The following is a 14815-nucleotide window of genomic DNA, read 5'->3' on the forward strand; positions in this document are numbered from 1 at the left end:
CTTTGCTGCAATATTGCTTTGAGGTCTTAAAAGCTGGCGAACGATGAGAGTGGATTTTAACATTTCCCCCAGCGCTGTGGACAGAATAGCCTATGCCAGGTCTCTTGATGGCTTTGCTATTATAATCCTTGTCCCGTTTAAAAGAAAATGTTGTGACAACTCATCTAATTGATTTCTAGGCCACATTTTTATGTGAATTGGTTTGCATATGTAAATATTTGATTTCCGTCAATGTTATGCAGGGTAGAGTGGAGGAAACACCACAGTACCAATTCATCTTTGATCCCTTTAATTGAAATTGGATGCCCACTGTTATACTTTTTCTCCTGAAAAGGTTTCATTTTTTGAACACATGGGAGCAAGAATCGCCCTCAAAGGAGGCCCCTGTTTCTGCATGAAATACTATTTCCTGACTGGAAAGGAGCCTAGCTGAGAAAGGAGGGATTGTCTCTCACTGGCCGAGGACCCTTTTTTCTTTTTGCATGCAGAAGGTTCCTATGTTAATTGGACTTCGTAAATGGGCTCCCTGCCTCTCTAAATGGCAAAGTACAGGGTCACTTGCCACAAAACGTGCTTCATTTGGGGGCCTCTTCCACTGAGCAGAGCCCTGGACCTCTGCCCTAAACTCCAGCTCTGACAACACTGCTGAGCAGAGGATGGGGGAAACCTCTGCCTGAGATTCTGGAGAACTGCTGCCAGTCAGAGTAGACAACTGAATCTGGACTGAATCCACTGAAGTAGCTTCCTGTGTTCCTGAACATCATGCAGAAATGCAACTGCAAGCTGCTCTGGGGATTGGCAATTTGACTGTATCTTTGCACTGAAATGACTGCATGATCCTATCACAGCTGCTGCACAGATGTGGCAGAATCAGTGGAGACTGAGAAGTGTTCTGTTCAGAGGAGTTTGTCATGTAGAAATCACCACCCGTGACTTAACTTTAAAGTCCACGATCAGATGCATGATTTGTTATCCCAAGGTGTGTGTGTGTGTGTGTGTGTGTGTGTGTGTTGATATCTGTCTCTGTCTGTCTATCTATCTAAAGTTAGCAGTGAGGTTAGAAAGAGATGCAATGCAATAAATGCAGACTGTGTGATTACTGCATTAGAGCTTTATTGTATATAAAAATAATTACATCACATTTTGCAAAGCAGTCAAAGATGGCAGTTGTAACCTGCTTAACAACTGTAGTGGAATTAAAAGCCCACTTGGCTGTATCCAGTACTAGGCCTACTCAGTGTAGAACCATTGAAAATAATAGACATGACTAACTCGGGACTTTTAATTTCAATGGTCTACTCTTAACCTGTTTGGGCCACAGGATGGAACTAATAATAATAATAATAATAATAATAATAATAATAATTTATTATTTATACCCCGCTCATCTGGCTGGGTCTCCCCGGCCACTCTGGGCGGCTTCCAACAAATATCAAAATACAATACAAAGTCACAGATTAAAAACTTCCCTAAACAGGGCTGCCTTCAGGTATTTTCTAAATGACAGGTAGTTGTTGTTCTCTTTGACATTTGGTGGGAGGGCGTTCCACAGGGCGGGCACCACTACCGAGAAGGCCCTCTGCCTGGTTCTCTGTAGCTTTGCTTCTCGCAGTGAGGGAACCGACAGAAGGCCCTCGGCGCTGGATCTCAGTTTCTGGGCTGAACGGTAGGGGTGGAGATGCTCCTTCAGGTATACAGGACCGAGGCCGTTTAGGGCTTTAAAGGTCAACACCAACTGAGCTACTTGACAAGAAATTAGACAGGGTGAGAGCTGGGCATTATCAAAGGTTCCTCAGTCAGAAGGTCAGGAATGCAGAAGCAGACCAACTTCCCCAAAAGACTGCATCATCTGCTTCCACCCTTCTGTGGAGACAGCAACCCATGGCTGCACTTTTGGTTCAGTGTGGGAGGGCACAACAGGCACAGATGATGCTCCACATGAACCGAGGGTGCACCCTAGAACATTTCCCCTGAATCCTCTTGTGACACACACACAAACTAGCCTACTGAACAGTGGAAAAATTCACAACTGTTGCTGCGGCCATTTTTGCTTCTGGACCTGCCCATCCCTGGAATGTGGCCCTTGTGCTGAAAAAGATCTCCCACCCTTGCTGTGAGTTAATGCTTAGAAATCGCCCTGCTCAAGGGGGACAGGTTATACATCTGGGGTGCAAACAACTGGGATGGTATCCTCTACAAAGCCCCCTTAGAGTGAACACGAATAGCAAGAGATTTCCTTTAATTAGAAAGTCCCTGATTAATGTTGCCCTTTGGCTCCTGTCTCAGTTTTCACCCCCCTTTTTTCTCACACCCAGGAGGGAACACCCCTTTCTGAGATGACTCAGGTGATCATTTTACTAGAGGGCTCAATTATATTTTGAATTGCAGAGCAACTTGCAAAATTCCTAAATGTAGCCATTTCATAATCAACAATCTGTGGTTGCTTTTTGAATTCTCCCCACCCAGCTTTTTAATGAACTCCAGTAATTTATGAACAAATGTTATTCTTTTTTTTGTGCTTAACAGCTTGCCTGGTACAAGTAGGTGATCAGGAATTTCCTGCAGGCAAGTGTCCAAACCCCATCCCTCTTCCACCAACCTTCTTGGTTTCTGTGCCAGCTACAAAGGAAGGAAAGCCTTTTGCTGTACAAACAGCCTGGAAATGCAACAGGCAGACAGAGAAGAGATACATCAATGTCTTCCTCTTCCACCAGTCCACATGGCCTTTTTGTTTTACTAGCCTTCTAAGAGGCTAGTACCCTAGGGGCTCCTCCAGATGACATTTTTATTGAGCATTCATCATGATTTTCTTACACAAAGCTTACACAGCGGTTAGATTATATCCAGTCTTCATTGAGCATTCATTCCGATTTGCTTGTTTGGTGCTTAATAGGTCTTCTCTTTAATTATTATTTTTTTATCCCACACTTTTCAGTGCATTTTCCTGTCACTTTCCTAACTGCAAACAGTCTTGTTTATTTTTTTTAAGTTGGATTTGTGCTAGCAACAGAAGGTTTTAATCCACCTTAATTGTGCAAGTCTAAATTTCCCTTGTAGGCTTGAATCCCTCTTGCAAAATATTGACAGTCTAGAGTTTACCAATGTATGCTTGTTGGCCACTGAGGAAGCAGGGATCCTTTTTAGCAAGATGGTTACCACCCCACCCCCCCAATGCAGGCTAGTAACTTTGTAGGCTTATCTGCAAGGTTGATTAAAAACAAATTCTGCTTATTTCTTCAAAACTTATTTTTGTATCCTGATGCCACAGTAATTGGCTAAAAACTGTATGAGTTTACTAGGATGAAGTGAGGGGCCTCATTTATTTGCAAATGTGTGTAGGAATTGGTGAGCATGTAATTTCAGTTCTCTCTGCTTCTTGTTTTTCTAATCTTAAATTCAGTTCTCCATATTTCCACATCAGTTTTCAGTTGTTGTTATTATTATTGTTATTTTTAAAGGTCCTCATGAAAAATTCACCAGCATTTTAGTGCACATGTCTTGCAATATGACCATGCAAATTTGCCTGAGATACATGCTTTTGCAAAGCAAATTTCCTGTAGTGTGATGCATTTTTGTATGCTACTTTCACAAAGTGTGCCCTTTTATGCACATGTTATGCATACAGTATTTGCACATATTACTTGGCTGGAGAACCTCACTGCAACATTAGGAGAAGCGCGAAATTTGAAAGATGTTTGTGTTTCAGTTCGTGGATAGTTTCAGAAAGTGTGAATTAGACAGATTTGCCTTTAAATGCAAACTGAACTGAATTTCTCCCACCCACCCCCCTTCTTTACCAGTGTGTTCTTGGTGTGCAGCCAGGATTTTCAGAGCCGGGCTGGGCTTCTGAGCTTTGCTACCATTCCTTTTGAGAATGCTGCTGCATTGTGGATTGCCCTGACTTGGGATAAGGAGAGGGCAGGGAGAACTCTTTCTGGTTCTTGAAAAAAAATGGGATCTCAGTTTTTTTTAAACTTGGTAGCATCAAAGCTGAAGAATGTGCGTCATTCAGGCTTAACTCTTCCCCGTTTCTTATAGCCTTCCTTCTCATTTTTGAAAAATTAGCCTCTCTCTCTACCCCCCCACCCTCTTGTTCATGCTAAATGGGCAAGACATGCTGACAGCATGAGGTAAGGAAGGAAGCCTTTAGCGAGATATCCCCCCCCCCCAAATATTGCATTTCAGGCTGTGTGGTTTTTTGTTTGTTTTGTTTTTGCTTCTTCTGCAATCTTCCTTGACAGATGAATGTTTTTGGTGCTCATTTCCCCCCTTCTAATAACACGGGAGTTGATAGTGCATTGTTTTTGAGCTTGGAAAATGCTGCAAGCCAAGTTCCAAAGATGAAAACCTTTTCCTAGAACCCCTTTCCAACCCCTGGTACAAGCTTATATTGATGCTGCATTTTTACACACACACACACACACACACACACACACACACACGGTATAGACGTATATTAAAAACCTATAGCTTGGGGAAAAGGCTTTGGGTGTGCCAGAGTCTGCATTTCCATTGCGGGGCCACAAGAGGGCACTACAGAGTGGTTGGTCTTACTTTGCTATAAGAGTTTTGTGTTGTTTTTTATTCCTGGTTGGGGAGAGGAGGGGGAAGAAGACAGCAAAGACGAAGAAGATGAGGAGGAAGAAATACTTTTGCTGTGGCTGGAAATAGAAACTTCCTGAGACAGAGAGTGAGATTTCTGAGCTGCCGTTTGCTTTGTTTCTTTAAAAACATGTGCGTCCCCACACTTTTTTTTCTCCCTGGGAAATGAGCAATAATGGTTGAAATCTCCCTCTCTCCCTCTCCCTCTCTCTTTATTTTGGTAGTAATAGATGTGTCAATGGAGCTAAATATTTGGAGTTAAGCAAAGCTGTAGTTCCAGAACAGCAGGCTGAATTCTGTGACTAATTGGCAGATTGAACTGGCAAAGTCCCTGGCCGTTATTCAGAATGTTTTTCAGACCACATTTTCAAGAAAGCCAACCTAATCCACAGTTCCAATACTTGCGTTCAAACCAGATCTCAATTATCCATCGGAATATATTATTGTCTGAATTCTGTGATGCAGTTTTGGTTCAGAAGATGCTCTCGAAAACGTATATTTTGCAGTGGAATGGTTTTCAGAGATGCATATCTTAGGGGGGGAATTCATAGAAAACCAGTAAAAAAGCATTATTTGTGGGCAGGGATGCTTATGCAAAGGTGTGTTTTTAGTGAAATGGACATGCAGAAAGTGCGTATGGTTGAAATGTGGATTTTTTTAGTGTGCTTAAAAAAAAAAAAACCACAACAGAAAACAGGAGGAAAAGGACTGACTTGAAACACAAACTGACATGAAACAGAAATAGGCTGATCTGCCTATCCCTAGTTTGTAGCAGGGGCGCAGTGCACCTCTGCACAGAGACACATTGTGCCCCCTGTCAAAATACTAGTCAGCAAAGGACACGACACCAAAAGTCAAGTGAGCCAATTTAGAACTTGCCTCAACAGTATCGCTGACTGTTTATTCTTCCCAAATAAGTGAGCTGCTCCTCTGCATAATATCTAGTGGGGCTGGCCTTTCCATTAGGCCACGTGTGGGGAATGCTTGGCCCCCCAGCTCCCATTATCCTTGGCCATGGTCCATGCTGGCTGAGGCTGATGGGAATAGCAGTTCAGCAGCAACTGGAGGGCCAAGTCTCAATGGGGCTGTGTGGTGTGGCCTGTGGAGAGGGGGGCAGCGCCAGATTTAGGATGCTGCAGGCAGTTCCCCCGCACAAGGTGCCGAGCTGGGGGGCGGCGGCGCAGAATTGAGAAGATCCATCAATGAGAAGATTCATTGAGGGGCGCCAAATTTTGGGCTTGCTCAGGGCGTTGTTCGAACAAAAATTACTAAGGTCTGCCTCTGGAGGGAGTCTGGCTGAGGTGGGGAAGTAGCTTAGAGCAGTGTTTCCCAACTGGGGGGCATATGGCCCCCTGGGAGCCCCAGGATATTCCGAGGCAGGGTCACAGGTGAAAATCACATAAATGGGAGGCCACAGCACAAGGATAGGGGGCCACAGAGGGAAGTGAGAAGGGAAGGAGGGAATCCTGATCGGCTTGGCCAATCACAAGCGGGTAAGGTGGCAGCCCACCAGGGCCTAATGCTCCTTTTTGCCACATGTGTTTTCTTGGAGCAGTCCTGGTTTGTTTCTGGCGGGATAGGGCGATCGTTGAGGCTCCCGTTTTCACCAGTAGAGCCCACAATCCAGAACCCCCAGGTCAGCTAAGTGCAGTGGTGGGGTGGCAATGGGTAGGGCTGGGTGAACTGGAGCTGCTTGTTGCTGCTGCCAGTGCTGGACCCAGTGTCATCCTGGGCCTGATTCTACAAGGTACTGTACAGGGTGCAATCCACTCCTGCCCCAGCGGATCAAGGCCTTCAGATGTTGCTGAGGCGTGCAGGGCCCGTCAGCAGCATTGCCCGGCTCACTTGCATCTACCGTGTTTCTCCTAAAATAAGACACCGTCTTATATATATTTTTTGCTCAAAAAAACACAGTATGGCTTATTTTCAGGGGATGTCTTATTTTAACCGTGTTGCATCGGTACGCTGCATAGCCACGCCTCCCCAGGCTGTTTTAATGGGAGGTACCACGTCACTAGGGCTTATTTTCGGGGTATGGCTTATTTTTGGGGAACGGCTTATATTTCGCAAATGCATAGAAATCCTGCTATGGCTTACCGGTATTTTATGGCTATGTCTTATTTTAGGAGAAACAGGGTAGAAGGCTGCACGGCTCACTGAGTTCAGTGGGCCTTACTCCCAGGTAAGGGTGTGGGGGGGTATAGTGTTTTATCTATGCAGCCATGGCTCCTCCCAGATTACAAATTTTTTTTGCACTAAGTCAGTGAGGACCACTTGCTTTTTAAAATTATCCCATATATACAGAACTCCCTGTGCGCCTTTTGAACTGTGTCTGTAGGTTTCCCCTCTGTGTCAAATAACCGGGGTCAAATAAGTGTTGTTTACTTTTTATAATACTTCCTTGAAGGTTTCACAGCAGAGGTTGGATGGCCCACGTGTGTTTTAGATGTATGGTGCAGATGCAAGTGGGATCTATACTTCTAAGCAAGGCCTGGTTCGTATCAGGCTGCAGTTCTCACAAGCCTTTCCAGATTGCTGGCTTCACACAGGAAGGGGAGACAGCCAGTACACACAGACTGGGTTGCCCACGTTTTCGGCAGACACCCCCCCCCCACGCATCACCCTTGACTGTGAGCCAGCTTGGGTCTTTTGCCCTCAGCCAGCTATGAGTCTGTTGGCAACAGCAAGCCAGAGAAAGGGAGCTGAATTGGAGCAGAGCTCTGGTCAGAATTCTGGTTATGTATTGAAGTGGTTTATGACACTGTGTGTGTGTGTGTGTGTGTGTGTGTGTGTGTGTGTGTGTGTGTTTATTTTTATTAAAGATTTTCTTGGTTTACAAAAGTACATGCCGTGTCTCTTTTTCCAGGTTGTACGGTCTTTCTTACAAATCAGTTATATTTGTTGTGGGACATTAGTGTTGAGTACAGTATAAGGTTGGGGAAGAAGAGGGGGGAGAGGAGGGGTGGGGTGGTGAGGCTTATATTCTTTTATACTGTGTATGTGTGGGGTTTTGTGTCAGCGTCAGCTGGGTAGGTTCTCTTTCTATTCGTTTTTTACATTACTTTGGTAGGGAGAGGTATTGGGGTGTAGGGTGTGGTTGGTCATCTGTGGTTGTCTGCAGTGGGGTTTGTTTGCATTTGTGAGGTGGGGAGGGCTTGTTGGGTCAGGTAAGACAGATTGATTTGTATGCTGCTGGAAGATTCTTGTTGTTGTCTTGTTGGGATGTGTATGTGATAAAGGGGAGCCATACTGAGGTGAAGGCGTCCTCTTCTATTGTCCCCATGTCAGTTTCAGTTTATTGGTTAGCTTTTCTAGTAAGCCTTTTCCCCATACAATTTGATACCATTGGTCCATGTTTACTCCTGACAGGTCTCTCCATTGTCTGGCTATGAGGTTTCTGGATGCTGAGAGTAGGTGGGTATAATGTGCTCTGTATATTCCGTTCGACTTCCGAGGTACAGTGGCACCTCGGGTTACATACGCTTCAGGTTACATACTCCGCTAACCCAGAAATAACGCTTCAGGTTAAGAACTTTGCTTCAGGATAAGAACAGAAATCGTGCTCTGGCGGCGCAGCGGCAGCGGGAGGCCCCATTAGCTAAAGTGGTGCTTCAGGTTAAGAACAGTTTCAGGTTAAGAACAGTTTCAGGTTAAGAACGGATCTCCAGAACGAATTAAGTACATAACCAGAGGTACCACTGTACCACTGTATTGTGGATACCACCCCTTTGCCGTGTTCCTCTGCTGTTAGGAGAAGGTTTTCGAAGTGCAGCAATTTTACTGCTGGATTGTTTAAGAAGGCATGTAGTTGATGGTGTGTTAGCCGAGGTATTTGGGTGTCCCCTAGTTTGTCTTGTACCCGGTATTTCTTGTGTTGGTATGGGTTTGTTGTTTTTGTAGAAGGGTTTGTAGAAGGCTTGCCAGGTTTCTATCTTTTCATTTTCTGTTCAGCTCTGGAGGCCTCCAGGCGTTGGAACTCGGCTGGGCCGTTGGTGAGGTGCTCCCAGTCCCCGTGGGGTTGAGGGGGTTCCGCACGGCCTCCCTGGCTGTCATGTTGGGCACCCCTGGTTCCTCCTCCCCTGATCGTGGTGGTGGCAGTGTTGGGGGCACAGGGACCAGTTTGTGCTGGCAGTCCTCAGGAGCGGCTGTGGTGCTCCCCATCTTGCCTCACCGGAAGTCTCAGGCTTTTAAAGAAAAGTTAAAGTTAAAGAAAATATACTAGGGCCCTGCAGGACTTGACCTCCTTCCGCAGGGCCTGTAAGACAGAGCTATTCTGCCTGGCCTTCAATTTAGCCTGATCCTTCATTCCTTTTCCCCTTCCCTTTTTCTGTGAAGAAACCCTTCTGAGACCCCACATTTAAACTCTTCCCTGGTCTCCTTGCTGGCCCTAGCACGACTAACTTGGCCAGTTAGCCCTGGCGATGCTACATTTATGTTGTATTTTATTCTGTTTTTAAGCTGTTTTTTAAGTCGCTTTTAATCAATGTTTTATATTTGTTGTTAGCTGCCCTGAGCCCGGTTTTTAAATCGGGAGGGGTGGGATATAAATAAAAAATTATTATTTTGTCTTTCTACCTCTCTGTGTGTTTTAAGGGGAATCTGATTGCAGTCTATTTTTTTTCTCTGGTTGAATTTCCTGTATCACTGCAGAGTTTAAACTTCTCTCCCACTTGGGGGCTTGGCGGGGGGGGGGGTCATTTAAGCAAGGACCCTTGCCTTTTTGAGGTTTCTACTAAAGCTGCTTGCATCTAGGAAAGCTGCTAAACTGCCTTTCCCACGTGTTTTAATTAACATCTCTCTCTTCCTTGAATCACACTCCCCCATCACTTTCCTTTCTCAACGCGTCCTCTTATTGAAAGTCTCACATATGGAAACACTTCTGTGCCTCTTAGGAATTTCCACTGTGTGCATGGGGGCCCTCTTCTCATTTCCCTCTCCAGTGAAGAGAAATGCAACGTGCTATTTTGGGAGAGAGAAACCCATATATTATTGGATGGTGACATTCTTAGTATTTTTTTTAAATTAATTTGCTAACTTAACTGTGTTGATGATAAAGAGCCAGCTGTCCTTTGAATCTGGCATCCCACTGGGGTCAACTAGATAGTTATGGAATGGGAAGCACCTAAGTAGGTGACAAGGACAATAGCCTTCCCCTGTTGTGTTGCCTCCTCAGTTTCTGATGTTTTCAGGTGCACAGCTTTTGGACATTGAAGTTTTGTGACTAATGGCCACTGATGGATCTGTCCTCCATGAATAGTAACCCAGTGGTTTTCCACCAGTGTGCCGTGGCACCCTGGGGTGCCTTGAATGCTGGTCAGGGGTGCCACAGGCAACACTGGCCTCTGTCCCTCTTTCCTTCCCTCCCTCCACTGATGCCCTCTTGCAACTCTGCCTTCCAAAGGTTTCCACAGCTGTTTGTTGCAGCAGCCCTGGCTACAAGCTTCCCATGTGAATGGTGCCTCTAGGGCTGGCCAGGGGGTGCTTCCCAGGCCACACAGGGGCAGTGTGAGGACAGGGGGCAGAGGGGCAGCTCAGATACCAGGGGTGGCAGCTGTGGCTGCCCAGAAGACTCCCAAGGAGAGAGGAGTGGAGACAGGAGGCTAAGGGAGTGGAGACAGGAGGCTGGTCTAACCCAAGGATGGAGACCAATGGTCCTCCAGATGCTGCTGGACTACAAATCCCATCTCACCTGACTATTGGCCATGCTGGACAGTGTCTTCTTATCCAAACATATATCCATAGCTCGTTAGTGTGAAGCATCTGCCTTGCATGCAGAAAGTCCCTGCTTCATTCCCTGGCAGGGAGAAAATTCCTCTCTGAAACCTTGTTAAGTCTCTGCTAGTCAGTCAGTTACTTAGTGTAGACCAGAGGTTTTCTACCTTTTTAGAACAACAAACAGCTTGCAACAAACAGTTTTGCAAGCCTTTGGTGTACAGTGTACAGTAGGCTGCTGAGCTAGATTGATCACTGATTTGACTCAGGAGTTTACTTGCTGCATTAACTTCAGGGCTATGGAGCCAGTGACCCTCTAGATGTTGGGACTCCTATGAGAGCCCAGGCAGCAGGGTTAATGGTTAGTGATGATGGGAGCTCTGGCACAATGGTGGAGGAGCAGGACAAATGTATCCAATCTGTGGTGTTTGTATATTGCAATTTGTTTGATTTCATGCGCGCGCGCACTTGCAGCTACCAGCAGGTTAACATGCTTGCGAAATGCACCTAAATATTTGGGAGGTCGGGAGCGAAGGAGCTGCCTCTTTCACGCGCTTGAAAAGAAAGCAATAAACTCATCCCCGCTGCGCACTACAAATCCCAGGGTGCACTGCGTCCTTCAGAAGGTGTTGATTGGCTTCCGAGTCTGGCGGGGGCGGGATTTTGGGGGGAGTTCCACCCACTATCTTCAGAGGTGCTTCTTGAATGGTTGACTGTCTCGGCTCGCGGGTTGGTTAGGCAGCAGCAGGCCTTGCGAGGTGCCCCGGTATGCCGCGATTGGTCAGTGTACCTACGTGAGGGCGGGGCGCAGGCGAGCAGCCGAGGCGGCGATTTGCCGGCGCGGGAAATGTGGGTGGGCGCCCAGGCGCTTCAGCGAGGGGTTGTTGGCCGGCGAACCTAGTCGACCAGCCAAGCCGAGCCGGAGAGCCGGTCGGTTCCAGAGCGGGAGGGATGATACGCGGGAGGCGCCGCAGGCATGGAGCCTAGCTGCACCGAGGCAGCCTACCCGGAGCTTTTCGCGCAACGGTAATCAACTGTCGAACTCTCGGGTGGGCGTGGCTTGCGGTTCGAGCCACAAGCCTCGCCCAGTAGGCGTTGGCCTATCTGAAAGGGCGGGGCTTGGCATGCCTGAGTGGGTTGGGGACTAAGACGAGGCTGCTTTCCAAAGAGCTGGCATGACAGGCAGAAGTAAAAAGGGTGCAGCTCTCTCCTTCCCCCAACAGTAGGGCAGGCTGCACCTGCTGAAGTTCTTACCAATCTTATGGTCAGCCTAACATACCTTGCAGGGTTGTTGTGAAGATAGGGCAGGAGAGGAGATCTAGCATGCTGCTTTTTGCTCACCAAAACCTTTTAAGATACATTGTTTAGATTTTAATGGATTTTGTAGTCTGGTCTTTTATTGCACACACACACACGCATGCACGCGCACATGCACACACAGACACACACGCACACACCTCCACACCTTTTTAAACAGTTTCATCTCTTTTGCTCTTTTCTGATTATAAACTACCTCAGAATAATTTGATCTAGGAGCATAGGAAGTTACTTTATACCATGTCAGATCACTGGTTTGTCTAGTTCCCTTATTATCAACATTCAACCGGGAGTTCTCAGTTCTATCTCTCAGTGATTGCTACTGCTGAATACTACTGAATTTACAATAATTTCCCAAATAATCTACAAAGCATTTCCAGTTTTCTTTAAATAGGCTCACTAGAGTTTCAGGCAGGGAGGCCTGCCTGGGATTTTTGGTTTGAACTAGGCAATGTCTGTTTGCACAGTACTTGCTCTGTCACAGAGCTTTGACCCTAGTGGTATGTAAAATTTAATAAATACAATAAAAATAGAGTATTTTCCACCATTAATCATAAATAGCAATAACAGTTCCTTAGAGATCTATGAGCCTTGCCAGGGGCAGTGGAAAAATGACGGTACCAATATCCAGTGCTTTTTTTCTATTAAAAAAACCATTTAGGGGTACTCTCATTTTTCTACTCATATTGAAATACTGCCCCTCAATGAGGCCAAACTTAGATTCACAAAACATTTAGGGATATGCATCCCCCCAGAAAAAAAGCACTGCCAGTATCACTTTCTATGTCAACCCTATCAGCTACTGTGCTGGAATTATCTTCTCTTTTTCTTTTCCTCTGGCTGGTCTATTGCAGATTTCAAAAGCTGCATGGCAGACTGAAATTCAAGAGGTGCAGCTTTCATCCAGCAGTGGCTATGCAGTGAAATGATGGGCAGGGCTGCACTTCATGGAGCTCAGGTTTCTAAAGTGGAGGTGACTAAGCTATGGGCCTCCAGATGTAATTGCTGAACTGCAAAACATTCACCACCCTGACCATTGGCCATGCTAGATAGGAGTTGCTGTCAGTGTTTGGAAGGTCACAGGTTAGCCTTCCAAGGCCCCAAAGCATTGGTAGAGGGAGAGGTGGCAACAATGCCTGTAGCCTTACCACCTTGAGTTCTCAGGGGTGAGCAAAAGGAGGGGATTGTAGACCCACCACCCAAGCAGATGTGATGGGTATTTGGAGGAGCTGGGGTCATCTTTTCTACTTCACTCCTATGGCCAGGGGATAGCTCTTGTTCTCCTCACAATGTACAGAAATTTAGTGAGCAAATCTATTTCCTGGCATGGAGGTAGAGTCACATGTGGGGTGGGGGAGCTCCAGGCTCCTGTTAAAAGTACAGGAGCTGAGCCAACGTGAAAAAAATGAAAACCTCAATGGTGGGGAGGTTTCCTTCCCTCATCTTCCTGTGGGCATGGTGGCTAAGCTAATTGCCAGTGGATTTGATGGGTAATTATTTCCATCTTGGGGCCTGAGGTTCCTTTAAGAAGTGTGTATAGGACTTCTATACTTCCAGGGCACATTAAATGGGGATGATTCAGCAGCTGTTAAATCTCATGCGAGTTTCAGCAACAGACGAAACAAAATAAAAAAATTTCTTCCAGTAGCACCTTAGAGACCAACTAAGTTTGTTATTGGTATGAGCTTTTGTGTGCAAGACCAACACAGCTACCTAGCTGTAACTTTAAGCAACAGAGCCCACCTTGGAGTTTGTGGTTGCCCTCTAATGTGGAGAGCATTAAGGGGGTGCCACTGAAGTGCTCTCCCATCTGCCATCTAGTAACTGCCTTTTCATCAGGTTATCTGAACTGCTTCCATCCCAGCTTTAAGAACTGGTGCTTTTTTCTCTCCTCCCTCCTCATCCCTTTTTTCTTTTGTATCGTGTCTTTTAGACTATAAGCCTGAGGTCAGGGACTAATGATATTTAGTAAGCTGCTCTGGAAGCCTTTTCAGCTGAAGAGCAGGATTAAAATGCTCTAATTAAATAAAGCACTCTTCAGATATATGCATGTTTTGTTTAAAACAGGTTTGCTCTGCTCTTCAACTGAAAAGCCTCCCAGGGTAGCTTCCAGAAGCCCTCAACTGCTTGCCTTCTTACTTACAGCCAGAAAATAATGGAATGAGTTGGCTCTGCCTGTCACTTGCTCTTGCTCCACTTACCATTGGTCTTCCTCCCTTCTGCCCTGCCGTTCTCACAGAGCACCATCTGCAACAGAGAGTGACATCCACCTTTTCTCCACTTGCCCATTTTATCCTTGCAGCAGCTCCAAGACTTAAGCTAGGTTGAGGGATTTTGATTGGCCTATGACTACCCTGGCAATTTCTGCGGCTGCATGAGGAATTTGAACTCAGCTCTCCCCTGCCATAGTGTGATGCTCTAACTACTACACCACACTGCCTCTTGGATACATTCTATTCTCTTGTCTGTGCACTGCCATGGTTTTGGCTCACCCACTGCTGTTTAGGCGTAATTTTAGTTCCCCCCCCCCAAAGACAGCTGGTTTTCGTTTCAAGACCCATCTTCCCAAAACTTCAGGGTGTTGACTCCCCAGTTTATGGTTTTTTTTTCAGAATCTGCTGTTTGTTTTTAGGTCTGAACAATTCTTTTCAGCCTCACTGGGACAAGGGGCTTGATTTATCATATTGTCAGTATGGAGTCCTGCCTGTTTGCCCAAGTCTAATTCAGGTGCTTTGTAACAACTGTGATTATAAGATGTATTTTGGGCTCGTATTCACTTGAGAAAGCCTCTGTGTCTGAGGGAGGGAGGGTCTTGGTTTTTTTTTTTGGTTCAAATCAGCAAGTGGTTCTTGAAATCCACTAGTAAATCCTCAAGGGGAGAATCCATAAAGGCCTCAGAATCTCTCCTCCCCTTCTCAAAAAAGTTATTTAAAAATGTCTGGCATTTGGATTTGCCCAGCTATCTTGAGATCACAATAAACAATCTTGATCCAATTTTGTTCCTTTGAACTGCCTTATTCAAATAAATGTTCCAGTTGTTTTTATTTCCAGAGACACTGAAATTAATTGGACCAAGCAAGTTAGATTGAAACCGGGTTTGAATTTGAAACTCCTTCTGTCTTGTCTTCTGTGTACTTGTGTACACCATAGTAGAGCTGGGCAAATCAACAAGTGTACATGGCTG

The 14815-nt window shown here is 45.8% G+C and overlaps 1 protein-coding gene across 6 annotated transcripts in view; it reads left to right on the top strand.

Moving 5' to 3' along the window:
- GARNL3 (GTPase activating Rap/RanGAP domain like 3) overlaps positions 1–14815 on the top strand; it is a 94049-nt gene that overhangs the window by 6420 nt on the left and 72814 nt on the right. The window contains exon 1 of one of the 6 annotated variants that reach the window (XM_033137186.1): positions 11228–11340. The exons of 3 other annotated variants lie outside the window; for them this stretch is intronic. In XM_033137186.1, coding sequence (XP_032993077.1) covers positions 11291–11340 — 50 coding nt within the window. In that variant the 5' untranslated portion in view covers positions 11228–11290. Of the gene's footprint in view, positions 1–11227; positions 11341–12493; positions 12605–14815 lie in introns of those variants that run through there. 2 more of the 6 variants (XM_033137190.1, XM_033137187.1) reach the window with 2 other exon arrangements.

Source organism: Lacerta agilis, chromosome Z (genome assembly GCF_009819535.1).
Source record: "Lacerta agilis isolate rLacAgi1 chromosome Z, rLacAgi1.pri, whole genome shotgun sequence".
In the NCBI taxonomy this organism is placed as follows: Eukaryota; Metazoa; Chordata; class Lepidosauria; order Squamata; family Lacertidae; genus Lacerta; species Lacerta agilis.